Here is a 22,307-nt window from a genome sequence, read left to right as displayed (position 1 = left end):
GAGAGTAGTTGAATCTGTAAAGTGCTTGATAGGGACTCGCAGCGGAGGCAGGCATCTAACCTATCCTAATGTGTGTGCGCGCCATGAGTGTAGAATACGTAAACACTTTTTAATCAAACGTAAATTCGTCCCCCGCGATTTTTTTTGGCCAAGTCAAGTCAAGTGTGTTCATAGAGGTTTCCATGGGCCAATGCGAATAAATCTAGATTTAAATTCAAAAAGACACGATATTGTCGGACCTGACGTTTTATTCTCATCCAAAACAACTATGTAATGATACATATCTACACTACCAGTTTAAAAAAATTTTGAACAGTAAGATTTTTAATGTTTATTTAAAGAATTCTCTTCTGCTCACCAAGCCTGCATTTATTTGATCCAAAGTACAGCAAAAGCAGTAATATTGTGAAATATGTTTACTATTTAAAATAACTGCTTTCTATTTGAATATATTTTATAATGTAATTTATTTCTGTGATCAAAAAGCTGAATTTTCAGCATCATTACTCCAGTCTTCAGTGTCACATCCTTCAAAAATCATTCTAATATGCTGATTTGCTGCTCAAAAAACATTTATTATTATTATTATTATTATCAATATCTAAAACAGTCGAGTACATTTTTTCAGGATTCTTTGATGAATAGAAAGATCCAAAGATCAGCATTTATCTGAAATAAAAAGCTTTTGTAACATTATACACCATACCATTCAAAAGCTTTGAGTCAGTTTTTAAGAAATTATAGAAATTAATACTTTTAGCAAGGATGCTTTAAATTGATAAAAAATGATTGCATACAAAATATTTCTATTTCAGATAAATGCTGTTCTTCTGAACTTTCTATTCATCAAAGAAATCTGGAAAATTTCTACTCAGCTGTTTTCAACATAACAATAATAAAAAAAATTTGAGCAGCAAATCAGCATATTAGAATGATTTCTGAAGTGCAGGCTTGGTGAGCAGAAGAGACTTCTTTAAAAAACATTAAAGATCTTACTGTTCAAAAACTTTTGACTGGTAGTGTATATCATAACATATATATATATATAGAAGTGGTGGTGGGCCGCCTGGACCAAAAAATGCCAGGGCCGATTTTTTTGTCCCAGTCCAGCCCTGCTTAAAGTATTAATGAATTTTCTGAAATTTTCAGTATTCTGTCAATATTTACTCACCCCTTTGTTGTTTTAAACCCATATGCTGTTATGAAACACAAGAGCAGGATTTTTTTAAGTATCTTTATGTAGATGGGTTCTATTCAACTAGAGTTCATAGTGTTCTCATCTGTCATGCTCCAAAAGGGACAACAAAAAGAGCAGTCCATATGTCACTGTTTTCAAAGTCTGAAAAAGCATTCTTTCAAAAGCATCAGCTTTGGAATGATATGACTAAGTAAATAATGAGGAGATATATATTTGTGAGTGAGCTATCCCTTTAAATGTTGGTGGAAATGTTGTGCCTGTCTAAGAGGCTGATGAGGCAGCTCTCCTGTCAAAATGCCAGTCCTCCCTCCTGATTGCTAGGGGCTTCAGAGGATTCAGCAGACTCAAGCATCCGGCATCTTCATTAGTTCATGCAACATAACATGTCAAAAATCCTTCTGTAATAATCAGATTTCCCTAAATCGCACAATCCTAGATTAAAAAGGCAGGGGAGAGAGGAAAAAAGGCTGTGCTATGATGTGTAAAACTTGTGTTTTTTTTAAGCCAGTGAAAGTGGCTGAGCAGTGAAGACAAGTTATGGGTACACTCACTGAGCCTTGTGTGCTGCTCTGACACCTGCTGGAGTTTCAGAGCACTGCAGGATGGGAACCAAAAACACAGCAGAGGTGGAATAGAGACTGCTAGAGGTCAACCTAATCCCTCTTCTCCTTTATGGAGAACAGATTTCTCTTCATGTTGCATAAGAAATAGCTATTTTTATGGTTTAATGCCACCTGATTAAGTAGACGACCTTAGTTTGCCTCCAAAGGGCCCAGGATAACATTGTCCCGTCCTGATGACGGCTCTGCCTATGCAGGGGCTCCTAATTATTGTCAAATTGAGAGGAAGTCAGCAGGTATTATACATGACTGTTTCTCAAGTGTTTTAGAAATTCCCCGCATCTAATTTTATTGCACAGACACACACTCATACTCCATCATCTTCTGTCAGCTGGAAACTCCAATTCAATTAAATTTGACAATTAATTAATTAAAGCTGGCAGAGTTCTTTACACTGAATGGTGTTTAATGTCCAGTTCAAGCCTAGATGAAAGTTGGAAAAAAACATGTCTACTAAAAATTATTATAAGCCTCCTATAAATGCAATTACATTTCATTATTCATAATTAAATGTATTATATTAATTAATTTTATTCATTATTTTAAGTTAGAATTTAAAATACTTCCTGTATTATATTCATATTTACATAATTATTATAATGAACGATGATGATGATAAAAAATTATTTTTATAATTATTATTATTAATGAAATGCTTTATTTCATAGCATGCTTTAAGACAGGAGAAAATATCAAAAGCATCAGGAAGATCAAAAGCGTAAATGACAGCGATTTAATTTGAGATGCAATTAAACCTGAAAAAAAAGCTATTTGAAAGCTAAAAGCTGTACTGAGCTATTTTTAAGGTGTTCACGGACACCGAAAAATATGACCACTAAAAATTATTTTTTCCCATAAATGCAAAAATAAATATTATTCATTAGTATATTAATGCGTTCATTTATAGTTTTAAATCACTTTAAATATTTAATGTGTTTTTATTATTTTTATTATTATTATTATTATTATTATTCATGACATGCTTATCGTTAATAGCACACTTTTAAGACAGGAGCAAGATTATCAAATGCATCAGGAAAGATCAAATGCCCAAATGGCCACAGTTTAATTACAGATATGCAATTAAACCAGGTAAATTATGATTCTGCTTTATGAAGAAGGCTTAATTTTTCTTTGGTGACAGAGAGTATTTCAAAACAAACACATTAGAGCAAGAGAGAGAGGAAGAGGAGTAAACCCCTTATTCAGCTGCTCTGCTCACCAGTCACACCAAGGATCCCAATCAATCCTGGAAATTGGTTTGTTCCCTGACAAGGTTACGAAATGACAGGGTGGTAGAGAGAGAGAGAGACAGATGGGATGGGAGGAGAGAGAGAGAATAAAAGAGAGATGTTGGTGTTTGCTTACTGACAGGCTGCTATCTCCAGCAGGGAGTTTGGCTGTGTTTGGGCTTGTGGCAGAGATTACACTGCAACACTTATGTTCACCTGAACAGAACGCATGCGTTTCATAAATATGTAATAAGAAAGTGTAGTGTAATGGGATTTGGCTTTCCTCATTTACTGTTCCTCAGTACACTATCCTGACATTTCAATGTGAGGCCCATTTTCCTCCTGTCCCAGCTGAACTCAGTATACAGGCTACATATAAACATACAATAACAGTCAGTCTGTCATTTTGGTTAACTCATTGTCGGGGTATATGTGTGTATCTCTGTTACAGGAACATTTCACGCCGGAGTGCAAGTTTAAGGAGTGTGTGTTTGAGAACTATTATGTCACATACTCCTCGATCTTGTACCGTCAAACGCAGTCGGGTCGGGCCTGGTACATTGGCATTAACCGAGACGGACAGGTCATGAAAGGAAATCGGGTCAAAAAGACTAAAGGAGCAGCCCACTTCCTGCCCAAGCTCATAGAGGGTATGTTTTTATTCATAATAATAATTTATTTGTTGTATGTGGACAGCACAATGCAAAAGTTTGGGATCTGTGAGATTTTTTTTTTTTTTTAAGATTTTAAAAATTATAGTTTTTTATATATATATATATATTTGTAATCTTTTTGAAAGAAGTATCTTATGCACACCAAATCTGCATATAAATATATTTTATATTTTATTTAAATACAGTAAAAACAGTAATATTGTGAAATATTATTACAATTTGAAATAACTGTTTTCTATTTTAATATATTTTAAAATGTAATTTATTCATGTGATGGCAAAGCTGAAGCAAGTCTTCAGAGTCACACAATTATACAGAGATCGCTCTAGTATGTTGATGTGGTGTTTAAGAAAATAACGTATTATTATGTTGAAAAATTAATATTTAATATTTTCGTGGAATTCATGATACATTTTATTTACATATTCTTTTAAACTTTCAATTCATCAAAGAATCTTTAGGATGAATAGAAAGTTTAAAATAATAGGATATCTATGAAATTGAAATATTTTGTAGCATTATAATGTCATTACTGTCACTTTTGAATAATTTAGTGCATCCTTTCTGAATAAAATTATTAATTTCTTTTTAAAAACTTTCACTGACCCAAAAATGCATGAATCATCATTGATCATGTTGTGCCAAACCTGTATGACTTACTTTCTTCTGTGGAGCATGAAGATATTAGTTAAGAAGACATTAGCTAAGTCCAGGTCAAAAAACTTGCATTGATTGTATGGACAAAAGAATGCAGAGATATTTTCAAAATTTCTTCAGAAGAAAGAAATTCAGGTTTTGAATGAGGGTGAGTTAATGTGACAGAATTGTCTTTTTGGGGGTGTACTGTGCCTTTAAGCGTCTTTCTTTTTCCAGTTGCCATGTACAGGGAACCATCGCTACATGCCGTTGCTGAGCAAAGCCCACCTAGGAAAACGGCCAAAACATCAGACTCCCCCGTCCATAAAAACAGCAAGAAAGATCAAGTGCTTCCCGCCTCCACAGCCTCCTAGCGGCACTAGAAGACACTCTTCGTTTGCACGGACACGCCATGAACGCCAACAGTGGCACAGGAGGTTTGGTACAAACAATGTTTGTAGGCCCTCCACCGACCCTCAGAACTTTGATATTTCCAACAATGAATCAGGGCTCAAAAGACCCTTGCCGACAAGTCTAATGCCCACCGCACTTCCTTTTGGTCTCCCCTGCTCCTTAATCAAGGGAATACCGAGCAATAATAACCGCGCTGGTCTGGGGTCAGAATGTGACGGCATCGCTTTTGTGAGAACAGCAACTCCTAAAAGAAAGGATCTTTGTCTTCCTCTCCTTTTTTAGTATTTCAAGAAGAAACACTTCCTCTTGTGAAGCAATTCGTGCTTGACATTTAAACCCTCCGTTTCCTTTGTTCAAGCATTCATAGATTCCCCGAAATCTGTTTTCTTTTCTTTCTTTTTTTTACAGAGATCCCCCGTCATCTCTAAGCCTTGTTTGTAATCTCCTCTCCCTTCTCTACCTCTTCTGCACTTTGATTAGCTTGAGACACAGAGGCTATTTTCCACTTCACAACACAGGAAAAGCCCCGCACACTCTCCCGGGGACCATTAAGGATGCCACCACATACTCACACACAGACACACACACACATACACCAAATAACTAAATAAATAAAACTTCCCCTTCTCTTTGGATGAGGATGTTTAGAGTCATTGTACCTTAGGCAGTGCAAACCTTTCTCTGCTCATCGGCTCCTGCGCTGATGAGTCTGCGGAGGCTGGACGTGTGAGTGTGTGTGTGTGTGTGCAGTGAACAGTAATACAATATAATTTGTAAGATGACTCATAACAGAGGCAGTAGGGCGGCATTATTGTTTATTTTTGTTGTGATAAGTCGTTGTTTTTCTCATTGCAATATGCCCAGAGAGCAATATCGGTACAGCTGCACTCTTTCTCCTCTTCTTAGCATGTGTGTTGCTTTCGAGCAGGGTTTCTCAAAGTAGATATGCTGACTACTGAGGCTGCAAGTTTCCCAAAGTTCATGTCCCTACATTCAATTTAATTCTATTACATTTGCCTGAGAGCAAAGGCACTTCACCCAGCCGAATGAAACAACACAAGTGCTGAAAAAGGTCCAATTCTGCTTCATTTTCTTCTGAAAAAATTGGGGAATGGGACCCGGAGGAGCTCAAAGGGAATCATTTTGGGAAACCTTGCACAGAGAGTCCAAACAGACCTGTAACTTCTCACCTCCAGAGGTGTTGAGAATATCAGTATGTAAATGAAAATGTGTTCTAAGTGCTATGAGGAACCTGATGACACATCGCACTTCTGCCTTTGCAGTAATATTTCTAATAATGTTTTCATGCATATCACCTACATTATGGAAATATGATTTAATAATACACTACCGTTCAAAAGTTTGGGGTTGGTAAGATATTTTTTTTTTTTATGTTTTTGAAAGAAGTCTCTTATGCTCACGAATGCATTTATTTGATGAAATATACAGTACTGCTTAATATTTTGCTGCTTAATATCATGCTACATTTCAGGAGTCTTTGAAAATTCTAAAGAATAGGGTTTTTTTTTTTGTAACAGTCTTTCTTTCACTTTTGATTAATTTAATGCACCCTTGCTGAATAAAAGTATTCATTTCTTTTTTTTCTTTTTTTTATATATTTTACTGACCCAAACTTTTAAATGGTAGTGTATAATATAATTTTGGAGGTAGAAAATGTTCCCTATTTAAATACATAATTATTAGGGTCCCTTGTAGGGAGTATTTTAGCTGGCTTTTGATTTTTAGTCTAATGTTTTTTTTGGTTGCAGTATAGTTATATCAGAGTACATTCCCTTGCTGGTTATATCTTCACTGTGATATCAAGTGCAAAGCTTAAACTAAGTGCAAAAAATCAAACTTTTCTCCTGCTGAGTTGAATCATTTCTCATTCCGTGCACCTGGTGTTGAGGAAATTATATGTGTGATCATTCTAGATTCAGTCCCCTGCAGCAATGCATTATTAGGAGAAACAAAGTTATTAAGACCAAAGTGGAAATAGCTAAAGAAATTTTAGACTTTGGGAATATTTACTAAATTCTTCCACATTTAGATCAGGATGTCAATCTTTCCCAGATTACAGTTTCCTTACTGCAAATCACAGCAGCACCCGCAGGTAATTCACAATCCCCCATTACAGAAGTTGGTGCTTGCGGTTAACGTCCCGAGCAGATTGTTTTTCAGAGGGGCTGAATCAAAATGCTCTGCATCTCATACTGTAGCTTCTGGGTACATCTTGATTTTCTTCATAAACTATAATTTGTTTTGCAAGTAGCAATGCTCATCTCAGACTCTAGCAGACTAACTAAAGTTGAAAAAGTGAAAAAGCATAATAGGACCCCTTTAAGTCTTGCATTGTCCACATCATTTAAGTTTGAGCTTCTATATTATCTGAAGGGCTATTTACGTAAAGTTTTGCAGGTCCATAATGCTGTAATCACAGACAAGAAAAAGTCAACAGAGGCGCTATAAGACAAAAGACTTCTGAATTAGCAATGCCACGCTGAAACAAAATCCAGCAGGCCAGACCGCAAAGGTTAAATAAATGATAAAGGCAATGTCGTATGAAGCCACAACTGTGCTTTGATTAGCATCCCATGGTTAATTCATTCAGTTTAATCACAATTAGACCATGAAATTGATAGTTACTTTAAAATGTCTCACTTCTAGCCTTTCAAACTTCTAAATGTCACGGAAGGACTTGTGCTAACTTGCTCAATAAAAAGGCTCTTGTATTTGTAAGGGCTTTCTAATCCAATATAAAAGGAGATATTTCTACTGCTCATTACTTCAAATATGTCTAACTGACACTTAACTTATTATAATAACATCATAATGGTTTGCTTTAGGTCAGTTTGAGATGATTGTGAACGTGTGTACAACATAATGTTAGAGAAAAGAAAAGAAAATTGGTCACTTTCTTTGCTTTGATGTATTTGGCATGCACATAAGGGCCAGATCGGGTGGTTTAACAATTATTTTAATGAAACCACTCTCTGTGCACAGCTAAGTGCTTCTCTCTCAATTTCACTGCTATTTTTCAGCCATAAACACAGAGGCCAGAAGATGAAAGCTAAGGGCTAATGCTTTTCAGAAGAGCCAAGGCATTAAAACACTGTATGTGTATACGTAGATAGAGATGACCTTGTAAAGTGCAGTTTTCTAAATTTGCTAAACTGACATTTTTGTGCATCACATTTCTTATTTTTATGTTTCTTTTTTCTTTAAATGTCCTGGTCAGTGTTTGTGTTGGCCATCACTCACACATATGTCTCTCATTGCGTTGCATTTGTGAATCTATTTGTTTATTGTAATTTGCATATTTACTAGTCTCTCTAGAATCATATAGTCAGCTGATGAGTATTTGGGGCGCAAGGTCATAAAGACGTTAAATAATGTTGTTATGTTGAGTTATGGGATAGAGTTAGTCTGTGCAATTATAATCAGCTTTTAACAGACAATTAACAGACTGATCTTTCTTTACACTGATATATTGACTGGCAACTTACAGTGTTTATGTTACACATATTACACATACAATGTATTACTAAAGCAGTAATATTAACAATGTGCAATTAGAAAGCTTTCTGCGAATGATAGTATGCACTGCTCATCGGTATTAGTGCTTAACTAAATAATTTAATGTAACATCAACACTGTGCGGTCCCCCCACCCCCACCTCCAATAAAAGTGAGTCATCCATGTTCCATCTTCACTCCCTTTTATTGACCCATTGTCGATAAATGCTTTAAAAACAGATGTTACTTTTCCCTCTGGTTTATTTCAAATTGATTAAACAATACAGACTTGTTGGTTTTGTTCAGACAAGCAGCAAAAATCTGCTTTGTTCTGTTGTTTTTGTAGTTGTTTATTAGTTTTTGCCATTTCTGAATCAAATTTAGTCCGAATAGCAAAAACCTAAACAAACCTTAAAACCATGTGGTTTGAAATCAGACATATGTCTGGAGCTTTGTGTTTAGAATTATTTTCACTCACTCTGTCCTCTTATAGCAAACCTTGTGACATTCACTTTGTATTGAATATTGAGTGAGTCAGCATTTTTTGACACACTATATGCATAAAATGCTGCTTATGTTCTCTCATGTGCCTCATGAGTTGTGCGCTGTGGTGTAATGTCACGATAAACGTGAGCTGAGGCTAAATTCCCCGTTTCCATCCTCCTTCCACAATGACTGACTCAGTTGTTGTTAATTCTCTATAACAAATAATGTAAATTCACTGGATAGTCACCACACTGTCTGAACAAATGAATCAGACTTCATCATTTTCAAATTAATAATCTTAAAAGTCAGATTTGAAAACCAAATTAGATTTGTGTGCACTGTGAAAAAACGCCACTATCATTTTTGTGAGCTGCTTATATGCATTGTTTTTGTATGTGTGTGTCAGTCTACATTTTTAGGTAGTATCTAAGCATCTACGTTTGCATTGTTTGCTGTTAGTGGTGTGTTTTAAAATCAGACTTTCTAGAAACAGTCGTACAGAAGATTGTTGCCACCACTGAATAAAAATAAATAAGGTAACTGTAACGTTTTATCTGACAGTTCCGACTTTTTTCTTGCAATTGCGAGTTTACATTTCACAATTCTTTTTCTCACAATTGCGAGATATAAACTTGTAATTGCGAGAAAAAAGTCAGAATTATAATTTGAATTATAATATCACGCAATTCCGACTTCCAATTCTGAATTCCACAATTGCAAGTTTGTATCTCTCAGTTCTGATTTTATAGCTTGCAATTGCGAATAAATATCACGCCATTCTGAGAAAAGTCAAAATTGCAAGATGTAACCTCGCAATTGCAAGGAAGAAAAGTCAGAATTCGGAGATGAAAAGTCACGATTAACCTTTTTTATTTTTATTCAGTGGTGGAAATGGGCTTCCATACAGTCTATAATGCAGCACATTTTAAAAATTGTGTATTGGCTTGTTTGTTTTTCAGAGTAAAGTGGTTTGCTGTGGTTTGTGTCATATACACATATTTTATGTTATGATATGTTGCTATCTGGGCTTTTAAAAGACAATCAGACTTTAGCTCAACAGCATTAGCACCATCAGTGCAAGTAAACAACACCAATTTTTCCAGACATTGAAATTACATACATACCTGTTTAGTGTAATTTCCTGCTTGTATTAGGTGGATTCTGAAGGGTCAATCTCTGTAAATTGAGAGCAGAAATATTTTCAAGATCAGTGGTGATTATTTTACATAAGAGAATTGTTAAGCTGCAGAGACCTTGTATTTACTGATCGTCAGTGTCTGTAATTGCTTTCTCTCTGTGTGTGTGTCTGTGTCTGTGTGTGTGTGTGTGTATGTGTGTGTGTGTGTGTGTGTGTGTGTGTGTGTGTGTGTGAGTGTGTGTGTGTGTGTGTGTGAGTGTGTGAGTGAGTGAGTGTGTGTGAGTGTGTGTGTGTGTGTGTGTGTGTGTGCGTGTGTGTGTGTGTGTGTGTGTGCGTGACTTTGAGGAGTAGCCCCAATCCGGTATCTGCAATGCAGCAGAAAAGACAAAAACTAAACCCTCCTCCCATGTTTCGACCAAAGTCTCGTCCCCCAGGATGCATCTCTTAGCCCTCACAACAGCACTGTGCAAATGTACCACGCTTCCCCTCAGCTGAATGTCATTGCCTCTGTATGTGTGTGTGACCACGAGAGAGAGAGAAACTCTGCTGCATTTTAAACGCACAGACTCACACCACATCTGCATTGCATACACAGCAGTGGGGTATTAGTCTCGCAGCAGATGTGTGTTGAGAGGGTGACCTTTAAAAATCTGAGTTCCTCAGCTCCATCCCAGCTTTAGGATAATCACAGTGTTCTCCCCTGGTCCCTAGGAGGTAACCTTTAGTTTGGAGTTTAACTGCTGTTTATGTGGCTGTATAGAGATGATGTTTGTGGAGAATGTGTCTCCCCTGGGTCAATTTGATGTGAAATGATCTGAAATGCAGTCACAAATGCAGTTTTTGTTTTGTTTGTTTGTTTGTTTTTAAATAAACTTAGTGTTATTATTTAGTGTATTTACTTATTTTATTATTTTAAATTGAATATTACATATTTGAATAAAATTATAATGATAAAAATGCAATTTATAAAAGTTATTCTTTTGAATGGCCAAAGTTTAAATAGAAATGACAATGTAACATGAAGCAATTTTAACGATTTTTACTGTAAAACTCAATAGAACTCAAACTTTGGCTTCCCAATCTCACAGAATGAAGACATAATTTAAAAAAAAATAAAATGAGTATTATTAGTTATTATTTTCAATTGGATAGTAAATATTTCCATAATAATACTTATTATTATTATTTGTTTTTATTATTTTTTTTATCTGTGAATGGCCAGTTTAAATAGAAGTGGCTCCAGTCCCACCTTGTTCTGTCTCTTCAGATATAACACTTTTATCATATAAAACATAAACTAATTTGAACTCAACAGAATCACCCAAACTTTGGCTTCCCCATCTCACAGGATATAAGACCATATAACTTTTTTTTTTCTAAAACTGAATGGCCGAGTCTCTCTTTGTTCCATCTCTTCAGATGTTTGCGGTCATAATCATGTGACACTTTTAAACATGAACCAATGTAACTGTTTTTACTGTCTAAAATGTTTGTGGGTTCAGTTTTTGTGTCCCTTAAAAAAGGTCATATGTCTTGTTTGTTCATTTATTTGCTTTTTTTGGTATAAAATGGTGAAACAGTGTGGATATGAGTTGCCATTTAACTTTGTGGGGCAAACAGACACAGTTTAGCTTACTTTGGGAAGATCCAAAACACAACTAGTGACCAAGAGCGATAGGCCAGAACTGTTGGCCTGCGTCATGAACATTGATCCCTGCTCTACCAGATGACAGAGGTCATGATCTTTTATCCTCAATGGACACTGGTTGGAATCTACTGCAGCAAAACTGACTGCTGGTTTGTCGCTGTCGACGCAACACACAAAACTGTGTGGATACTGAAACGCCCACCTCTTATATCAGTACAAGTGGGCGATTTGCTTATGGACAATGAGAGTCTGCTTTATATCAGAGGAATCCCATCATTTTTGTAAGTTCTGCATGGATTATCCAAGTTATTGTAATTGAGTCTTCCAAAAGAAAGGAAACTAAACCATATTACTTTGTTCTTGTCTTCCAATCCAAGACAAAGCAAAGGTCTTCCAGTCAAAGCGACGATGACACTATTTTTAATTTTTATAGCTACAGAAACCAATAACCACTAGGACAGTCTCAACAGAATCGCTCAAACTTTGGCTTCCCCATGTCACAGGATGAAAAGACGTCAAACTGGACAACTTGGACAGAAATGTTTTGCAACATTGGAAGGAACAACCCAATACAGTCATGCATGAACCAATATTTACTGGACACATTAAACATTTAAATGAAAAAAAAATTATGAGGAGGATGATTCCTGTTTAGTATTTATTAACTCACTGTTACTCTTAATACTCTATTCTGCATACACTCTCAGCCCTGCATTTGCAATAGAATCTATATCTATTTCTATAAGTCTATGGGAGACGTATTATTGAACATTATTGAATAAAACTAATATATTTGTATGATTGTAAAACCAAAGTGTGATTTGTTTTATTTTCTGCTTTACATGTATCATTCAATGCCCTTATTTAAAGTAAAGCATTTTAATTGGCGCTCAGGTAAGTGCCAGAGTTTGCCGTCTCAATAGAATTTTACAGGCGAGTCAGCATTAATTATGGGTTGTTAAGTTGACTTCTATAATGATTAAATTGGCAGAGGACCAAACAGTGAATGTGGTGGGCCAGCGCCATTACTTAAGTACAGCACGGCTCGACAGGAGTGCTCAAGTGAGGATGAACAGGAGACAGGTGGCATGCGTTCCAAGTGTCTTTCGAACTGGTCCCACGCAAAAGCAGGCTTCGCTAAAGAGCGATTGCCATCTTTTATCCCGCTAACAGTGTAGAAAAAACTTCAGCAATCCCCTGACCTCTGATTTCAAAAGGCCCATCAAAGTGTCAACACTCTAGAGCAGCAGAATAAATCTAATCCTTTAATCTAATTGGTGGGATAAAGCTGCATAATTCATTTTAACAGCTCTGATGAATTACGTAAAAGTACAGCACATTAATACTACTCTTCTTGAGCCAAAAGCACCGCAGAACTGTATAAATATGCTGGCGTGGATTCAAACACATCAAAACACTTTGCCTTATTTAAAAAGCAGATTGGGGGAAGACTCTCAGTGACGAGCTCAATGTGGGTCGACACGAGCGCTCTGCCTCTTTTGTGGGATGCAGGAAATAATTTGAAATGTTCATGATTTTGAATGTGTCAGTGGGTGCTTTTAGAAAGCCAAATGTCATATGGGATCAAATTTACATTTAAATGTACCATGCATGTGCTCTTTTAATCTCTGGAAAGGGATTTGTGTTAGAAAAACAGACTCCATTCGTGAATCCAGGCCCTTTGTTAACTTATGTCATCTTTACACTGCACAAACAGCACAGTAGCTGCATTTTAAGTGGTTATTATACTAAAAAGATATGTTTAAAGTCTGTAATTACACCGATTCTGCATAAATCCATTTACATTTTCTGAAATTCCATGCAGCTGCAGAAATAATGTTAAGTTGTAGAGTCTTGATCATGTTTTTGACAAAAACTATGGCATGGATGAAAAAATATTAAGTTACAAATTAAAATATGAAATTAAATGTATAGGTATATATAGGCCTACTGCAAGTATAGCTAACTCTTTATAATGTTTATGAAATAAGTCTCTTATGCTCACCAAGGCTGCATTTATTTGATAAACAGTAATACTGTGAAGTATTAAAGCATTTTAGACAACTGTTTTTTCTATTGTAATATATTTTTTAAATGTAATTTATTACTGTGGTGGCAAAGCTGAATTTTCAGCTTCCCTTCAGAAATCATTCTAATATGCTGATTTGGTGCTTAGTTATTTTAAATTGTAATAATATTTCACAGTACTACTGTTTTACGGCATTTTGTATTAAATAATTATAATTATTCCAAAAATATGAAACACGAACCATTTTTTAAGATATGTGAGGGAATAATTATCGTCATTCCCTTTTTTAGTTCTTAAACAGATATTAGATCTTTTTCTTCTATGAAATAGGCTACTATTTTGTTAGGTAATGTTTAGGTAATGCGCACAGCCGCGTGCGGCGTGTCTGTAACTCGAGCTCAGTGTGTGCTGGAACAAACACAGATGGACCCGCACGTTAACTTTCTATGAAGATATCACCGTGATTTCATTTGGTGAATCGCCATGAAGGCCCAGGTCTGGTTTATTGTCACCAGCTGCCTCTGTGGCCTGAGCGCAACGGCAGGTAAGTTCAAGTTTCCAAAGTGAATTTGTGCGTTACGTGCACGTTTTTTTTTTTTTTGTTCATTTTTTTTTATTAGGATTAGCAACAAGTATACAAAAATATACAAAATCACAAAACAAAAAGAAATGAACAAAAAAAACAAAAACAACAACAAACATACGGGGCCAGGGGTAATATAAATTGCATTATATAAAGTAAAGGTGCCTCAAAAGGCACTTTTTAACAACCAGGCAAAAGGTCACAGAGCATTCAGTCAACTACATTATAGGAAAAAAATCAATATTATAAGATGCACACAATGTTATCGATTTTAAGGCTTTAACATTGCTGGAGGCAGATATTGTTTCCAAGTAATACTTCAGATCTTTACACGTTGCGTGCACGTTTGAACGCGCAGTAAACTTTAAAGTAACGTCACGCGTGATCTGATACTGATATGATTACCTGATAGTAAATCCAACTTCTGACGTCCTACAACACCAAAGGGGTTTCACTTTACTTTCTTGTAGTCGTCTTTGTTTAAATTGGAGTTCGTACTGTTTTTACATGTAAGTTGTGAATTTTAGTATAGCTCTCCAAACAGTGCATCGAAAATGTTTATTTAAACATTATTCCACAACATTTTTACTCAATTCACAAAATCGCAGTCTATCTTTCTCACTACTAGTAAGCTTTTGATAAATATTTTACCTTTAAAGTAAAATACATAAAGCCTGTAATTTGCATATCTTTTCATTCATTTTAATGCATAATCCCAGGGCGTTATTTTACAGTATGCCATACTGTATGATAAACAGAGGTCTTACCATGACAGAGGCTAAATTACTGTAACTCACCACAGTGTGAAAAGGTCAATTGCAGTATCATGTCAGTCATACTTTGAGAATATTTTGTCAGGAATGAGGGTTGTAGTGAACAGTAAGTGGCATTACTGTGCAAGTATTAAGTCTTTCACAATTCTACTTTACGAATTGGCACAAAACCTCATGGCAGTGCCATATATTTATTGATGACACCTTTGGATAGATATTACAGTCATTAATGTAAAGCCCTACTTCTTATATGATGTCTGTAGCATGTAATATTTTAAATTCAAAAACCCTAAGAGTGATTTGAAACATGTATCTGCCATTGTTTATTATTTGGTTGACTGATACATAAATTCATGTTTTCAATTCAAACCAAATGTTACCATGGTATGTCACATTAACGGTGTGTTTTAAAACAATGACTGTGTGAAATGATGCATAAAACAGAAAGTATGATAGAATGAGTCAGTCAAAAGAATTTACCAACTGTAAAAATGGTACCAAAGCGATTTAACATAAAAGGGACATTTTCTAAAGAATAGTTTTTACAAGTACCCATGGGAAAACTGTAAATTAACCTCAAGTCAGACTGTCATCAGGAACTCTTTATATTAAAAGTTGATTTAAAGCTGTTTCAGAGAGGTTAATTGTGGTAATTATTTTAGGGAAGCTTTCAGTGGGACTGTTGAGCAGCAGATGGCATATTCTCTGTAAGGCCTCATTTATTTCACAGTTTAAATGCTCATACAGAAAAAAATAACTCTCATTTCCGTAAAGTTTCTCCCATGATACTGTCTTTTAAAATTGGAATACAGGATTGGGGTTTCTTTTCTCCTGGATAGCTGGCCAATCAGAGCACACCTCGCTTTTCAGACCGATGAGCTTTGTAAAAATCGACGCGTTTCAGAAAGGCGGGGCATAGAGGAGAAACAATAATGTACAGTATGTGGAAAATAATGTGTTTTTTGAACCTTAAACCGCATAAACACATTGCATTACACTAAATACACAACATAATGTTCTTTTTAGCAACATCATATGACCCCTTTAAAGCCACTTAAAGTTATTACTCACAAGAAAAGTCGGTCAAAACAGTAAAACAGCTGTAAATGTGTACATATGCTCAAAGCAGCAGCCGTTGGTAGTGGCGGTTGGTAATGAAGGTGGCGCATGGGGTGACGCGTGTCGTTTGTAACTGTCAGTTTGTATTCTGGAGGGCTCGAGCTGGCGAGACTTGATGAATGTGGCGCCCCTAGAAGGCCCGCTTATAGATGCGGCTAACCTTCGAAAGCTGCGGGAAAAAATGGCAGACGTGATGCATAAAAACATCAGCGATGGCCGGGCGAGTGGAGTAAACAGTCACCCACAAAACTGTGCATGATGCTGGTCTAAGAACACCCAAGGCTGTGTGCTTTTTGTTCAGCTTTATGTTCAGATTTTTAGATCCATCCATCCATCATTACACAGAGCTGTATTCAACGATTAGGCAGTAAACTGCCCCATACACAAGACATTCTGTGTTTTAACCCGCAACACCCTTAATACTCAGACTCTTAAGATTAAAGAGAGTTGTGCTTCTACATTTATCTGCTTTCTCAGAAACACAACAACATCTTTTCCAGGTGCATCAGAAGCAGAAGATCGTCTGATGAAGAAACTGTTTTCTTCATACTATGTTAAAGTGCGTCCTGCAAGGAGCCCAGAGGAAAGGGTCGTCGTGAGGATAGGCATGACCCTCTCATCATTTGTCAGCCTGGTATGAACATACAAACACACATAGTTATGTAATTTAATAGGCACATGCCATTAATATTAATATCAAATTATTATTTTATTTTTTATTTTATTAAAGTGTATTTCATCTTTAACAATACAGCTTTATGCTTTGGAGTGATGTGTATTGTGAAAAGTGCTATAAAATAAGTTTGACTTGACTTGTATGTTATATTAATTACGCTATTTTTTATTAATAAATTATTTTAAAAGAATATTATTATTATTATTATTATTAAGCGAATTAGGGGCAAAAACGTTATGATTGCCTGACTGCAAAAAGCTGATCATTTATTAGATTTATTAGAAGATGTGGTTAGTTACTTGTTTATTTAAACAAATAGTGTGTTACCCATTGTGTCACAGTGTGTAATGCTGTGATTCTTAAAGAGGGAGTCAAAAAACTTGGGAGTCATCATTTTATGATGAATTTTATTTTATTTTCCTTGGTGTACCTCAAGAGTTTTTGCTCATGTCACATATACTTCTTAAAGACACATCAGAAGAAAAAAAAACAGACTGTTTATATCTAAGGGCCATGGAGTATGGGGAAAAAAGACTAGACTTGTACAAATGAAATCATAAAAACTATAGTATGACCCCTTATGAAATGCTATTAATTATTTAGGGTAGATTTGCAGAAGAAAAACTACTTCAGTTCTTTGTAGGCCCATAATAAAAGCTAGATTGAACCAAGTCTGATGTTGGTTCAGCTGTTCAGTGTGTGAATTTGGTGTGTGAATCAGGTCATGGCATCCTTCACTTCCTAAAACTGGTTTAATAACCAGGTCTCGGGTAACAGTGCACACGCAGATTTCTATTTTCGCAAATGTCTCAGAGTTAAAGTTTATAATCAAGGTATTTTCATTGCTCTGAATAGAAAGGAACATGACCTTCTCTACAGGCTTTATGAACAGTGATTTCTACGGTGGCAGAGAAGTGCAGAGCAAATCACAATTCTGAAAACAAAATAACAAATTACAAACGCAAATGCAAGTCTAAAAAACAAAATAACAATTCAGAAAGCACAACAACAATTCAGAAAACATTATAACAAGTCAGAAAACACAATGACAAATCCGAAACAAATTAACAAGTCAGAAAACACAACGACAAATCAGACAAAAAGGAAGAGGTAGGTATAGTTTGACACAGCGCCATTGGTTTGGGATTACTCACCGCTGACTGGACGAGACATCTGTCAATCAACGTATACAGGGAAAAACCAGCCGAAGAACAGCAGAGTCGTGGTAGAAAGTTCGGAGATGGTATTAAAGTAGCTCAGTTTAAATGTATTGTAGAAAAAAAAGTTCGGCAAAAGGCGGGATCGAACCCGGGTCGATCGCGTCAAAAACCAAGTCTCAAACTATACCTACCTTTTCCGGTTTGTCTGATTTGTCGTTGTGTTTTTTGACTTGTTATTTTGTTTTCGGATTTGTCATTGTGTTTTCTGACTTGTTATAATGTTTTCTGAATTGTTGTTGTGCTTTCTGAATTGTTATTTTGTTTTTTAGACTTGCATTTGCGTTTGTAATTTGTTATTTTGTTTTCAGAATTGTGATTTGCTTTGCACTTCTCTGCCACCGTAGATTTCACATGAATTTTGCTTGAGCAGCCAAATGTGTGTCCAAAACAAGATGCATATTGAGATAGCATTAATGTATCATCCCAACTGTATTCATATAACATAAGAAATGTATCATATAACTTTATTCAGCCTGGAGCTATCCACACACTGAAATCATTACATGTATATTAATAATATAAAGTGTATATATAATGTCTATATGAGCGGTACGGTGTGTGTTGACCCGTCCCCCAACTGTTTGTGCTCTGTACTGAGACTGGGACAGCTGACATTCCTACACTAGTTTTAAATAGCATTCAGGACTGTGTACTAATCTGACCAGGTCTTTCCCTTGTCTTCTAATCATATCCCATCACCCCCTTCTCCCATTGCAGCCATTATTTGTCTTGACTCTAAACAAACATCAGAGGCAGAGAATTTGGGGATCCTTCTTTATAGATATACTCTTGTTTTTCTTCCTAATCCCCCATTTTTTCATCAACCGTCAAGAAAAACAGCAGTTTTAGAAATAATAAGATACAATCCTAGTATAATATAGTGTTGGGTGTTTACTGTGTTGTTTACATTCATTATGGCTCCTGCTATGGAGGTGGAGCAATTTCATTTTCAACCTAAATATTTCGCAGATTCCTCTAAAATATTGAATATGATATAACTTACCCAAAATAGCATAGTGCTGAAATTGCTTTAAGATATTGCATCCTGAAGTTCATTTTATAGTACTGTAAGTTCCAGATTGCTGATATGTTTTGAAACCGTTCTTATTGGTGGAGTAAATATAGATTGCTGATATTTCTTTGAAACTGTTCTTATTGGTGGAGTAAATATAAACGAAATATTTGTCCATACTGTGTCTAAAATGTGAGTTACTCAATATATAACTTCTTGTTTATTAAACTGTTGTATAAAAGCAGCATCACACTTGCAATCATGCTGTTGTTCGTACCGGTGGCCAAATCACAGACATGCACTCTTAAATGTGTAATATTGATTAATAGTAAAACCACTGATTGATGTCTAAACACATGTGCATCCACTAATTAAGTTAATGAATTATTTTTACTTTGTTTTGTTTCATGTTTTTTGTGTTCTAGAACATGAAAGATGAGGAGATGAACACTATTGTTATTATGAACTTGGTAAGTCAGCACAATTTCTTCTGGCTCCTGTGTGTCATTTTGAGAAATAACGTCTTGAGCGCAATTCAATTTTATAAAGCTTTATTTGCATTGAGGAAAAGTTATCTGTCATCTATCATCATAATTTCCTGTGCTAAAATTACCACACAAGACAAACTCTAACAATAAGAACTAGGATCAATATACAGTAACTTTGAATGCAAAATGAAAAATTATGCAAATGCTGTTGATAATATGTATGGACAAATGTGCAGAGATATTGCATTTGGTATAATTAATGACACAAGCCAGATCATTTGAAATCATTTGATTAAATGATGAACTGGTTGTACTTATAATTTCTACGATGACCCTCATTTATCTGCACATGAACACACACACACACACACAGACACACACACACACACCTTTTTGTGCTCTTGCAGGAGTGGAACGATTATCGCCTCTCCTGGAACCCGAAAGATTATGGGGGAATTGATGTGTTGCGTATCCCGTCTGGAAAAGTGTGGCTTCCTGATATTGTTCTCATCAATAAGTGAGTTGTGTATGTGTCTGTGTGTGTTGCTTCGCATATTATCTCAAAGAACCTATGAGTGTGGGGCACATTATCTTAGAGAGCCTTTGCTGAGTTTCTGCTAGAACAGCAGAAATAACAGAAATGATCAAAGCTTTTGTGAAGCTTGTCAAGAGAAGTGTACTTTCTCTATCTGTTCCTTTCTCACACACTCTCACTGTAATGTCCAGGCAGACCCCCATCACTGCTGGTGTAAATATCCTCCCTCCTTCATTCATCTCTGCTTTATAGCCAATTAAACAACACCGCTGTCCGCTATCAGCCTTGCTGGTCCTGCGTTCACTCCTACACACACACACACACACACACACACACAAACTGCATCCCACACACTGTTCAATGAGGGACATCTTTAAGTCCCACAGCACCATTACCGTAATAGATGGGAAGTTTTAAAGGCCTGGTTTGTGTCCTATGAGGATTATATACCAGTGCTCTATGGTTTAGGGCTCAAATGGTCGATCTATTTGAATTGTAGGTATTACTCTGACCTATTATGTAACAAACATACAAGATGTGATAAAATAACAATTTGACAGTGTCATGTCAGTAACTCCAAGTTAACAATGATCAGAGGCTGTCAAGCTTCTGAAAGGACAGAATAAAGTAGTAGTCCATACACTTTGTACACTGTGTCCCGAGTCATATTATAGCTTTGTGTCAGGAACGGGTGGAAATCTAAGCCATTATTCATTGTAAATCATACACACTTAGGGTTACAAGATGATAAAGAGCCAATGGCATTTCCCAGCACCTGGCACAAAGCATACTGAGACACCAAATTTGAATATGTGCAAGTGCAATGACTTTATTTTTTTTATTTTTGGCAAGCTATCCCTTTAAGTACTCTGGTCTACTCTGAAATGTTCTTTAAAATTGCAGGCTAGTATCAGCACACAGAGAAACCTCCAATGCATTCAGCACCTCACAGGCTTCTTAAGAAGCTCATACTGTTCTCGGAGACATAATGCAGAGTCCATGTTTCTTAGCATTACTGAGTGTATTTAACTAGAGCCAAATAATCAGTGATGATGAGTGTTCAATATCTAATAATAATGGTTCAGCAGTGATGATGCAGCTATAATCTGCAGTCTGTTTCAATATTTATTTATTTATTTTTTATGTGATTCCAATCGGTCTGTACTGTTCATACTGATAGAAAATATGCCAATATTGTTGAATGTGCAATTTATGTTTAGTTTAGTTACAAACTCTGAACTGATTCTTGTTACACTAACATACTCCATTTGTGCATGAACATTTGAACAGTATGGAGTGGGGTCCAAAAGTCAGAGTACTAGTGGAATATGACGCATGTTTTTAATTCAATACAAATCTTTACATTATAAATGATGGTAACACTTTAGTATAGGGACCAATTCTCACTATTAACTAGTTGCTTATCAGCATGCCTATTATTAACATATTGGCTGTTTATTAGTACTTATAAAGCACATATGGATATAAAGTCTGTTTTTTTTATATTCAAACTCCTCACTTTCATTCTGAATCTGATACTGTCAGTGTGGACACTTTTGGACGTTCAGGGGAAAAAGCAATAGTGTAACCATCTAAATTGCCTTAATTTTAATGTTTACATTTTTGGTAATGATATACAAGTTTATCTGCATTAAAAAAAAAAATTTTTGTGTGTGTGCAGCAATGATGGCGTGTTTGGTGTAGCTCTACAGGCCCATGTGCAGGCCTACAGTAACGGCCGTGTGACGTGGACACCACCAGCTCTTTACAAGAGTTCCTGCGGGGTGAAGGTAAATTCTGCAATGCAACAGAAATTTTGTATTGCGAATTACTCAATATTACGTTAGGAAATGTTTAGATCATGATGCAGTAATAAAAATCAAGTTCTCTATAATATTCTAATTTCTTAAATCAGTGCTGCGAAACATTAACAATATGCCATAAAAAATCTAGATGTGTATAAATATAATACGTTCCACTATCATCAGTGCTTTAAAGGTGTCATATGATGCTGCTAAAAAGAACATTATTTGGTGTATTTGGTGTAATGAAATGTGTTTATGCGGTTTAAGGTTCAAAAAACACATTATTTTCCACATACTGTACATTATTGTTTCTCCTCTTTGCCCCGACTTTCTGAAACGCGTCGATTTTTACAAAACTCATCGGTCTGAAAAAGCGAGGTGAGCTGTGATTGGCCAGCTATCCAGTGCAGCATTGTGATTGGCCGAATGCCTCAAGCGTGTGACAGAAATGTTACGCCCCTACCATACTGTGATGCCCTGTCCGGCCGGAGCGACGAGACAAAAAC

At 35.9% G+C, this 22,307-nt stretch overlaps 1 protein-coding gene and 1 pseudogene across 1 annotated transcript in view; both read left to right on the top strand.

Moving 5' to 3' along the window:
• The window catches only part of LOC107750771 (fibroblast growth factor 11-like), a 65,645-nt gene extending 59,535 nt beyond the window's left edge, over nt 1-6,110 (top strand). Inside the window, exons 4-5 of the mRNA XM_016566295.1 lie at nt 3,502-3,700; nt 4,598-6,110. Coding sequence (XP_016421781.1) covers nt 3,502-3,700; nt 4,598-4,734 — 336 coding nt within the window. The 3' untranslated portion in view covers nt 4,735-6,110. The remainder of the gene's footprint in view (nt 1-3,501; nt 3,701-4,597) is intronic.
• Nucleotides 6,111-14,073: 7,963 nt separating this feature from the next.
• LOC107750770 (acetylcholine receptor subunit beta-like) overlaps nt 14,074-22,307 on the top strand; it is a 12,635-nt pseudogene continuing 4,401 nt past the window's right edge.

The sequence above is a fragment of the Sinocyclocheilus rhinocerous genome, unplaced genomic scaffold (genome assembly GCF_001515625.1).
Source record: "Sinocyclocheilus rhinocerous isolate Xijiao unplaced genomic scaffold, SAMN03320098_v1.1 scaffold1564, whole genome shotgun sequence".
Classification (NCBI taxonomy): domain Eukaryota; kingdom Metazoa; phylum Chordata; class Actinopteri; order Cypriniformes; family Cyprinidae; genus Sinocyclocheilus; species Sinocyclocheilus rhinocerous.
The sequence above is the reverse complement of the archived record's forward strand: the minus strand, read 5'-3'. Positions and strand labels throughout refer to the sequence as shown.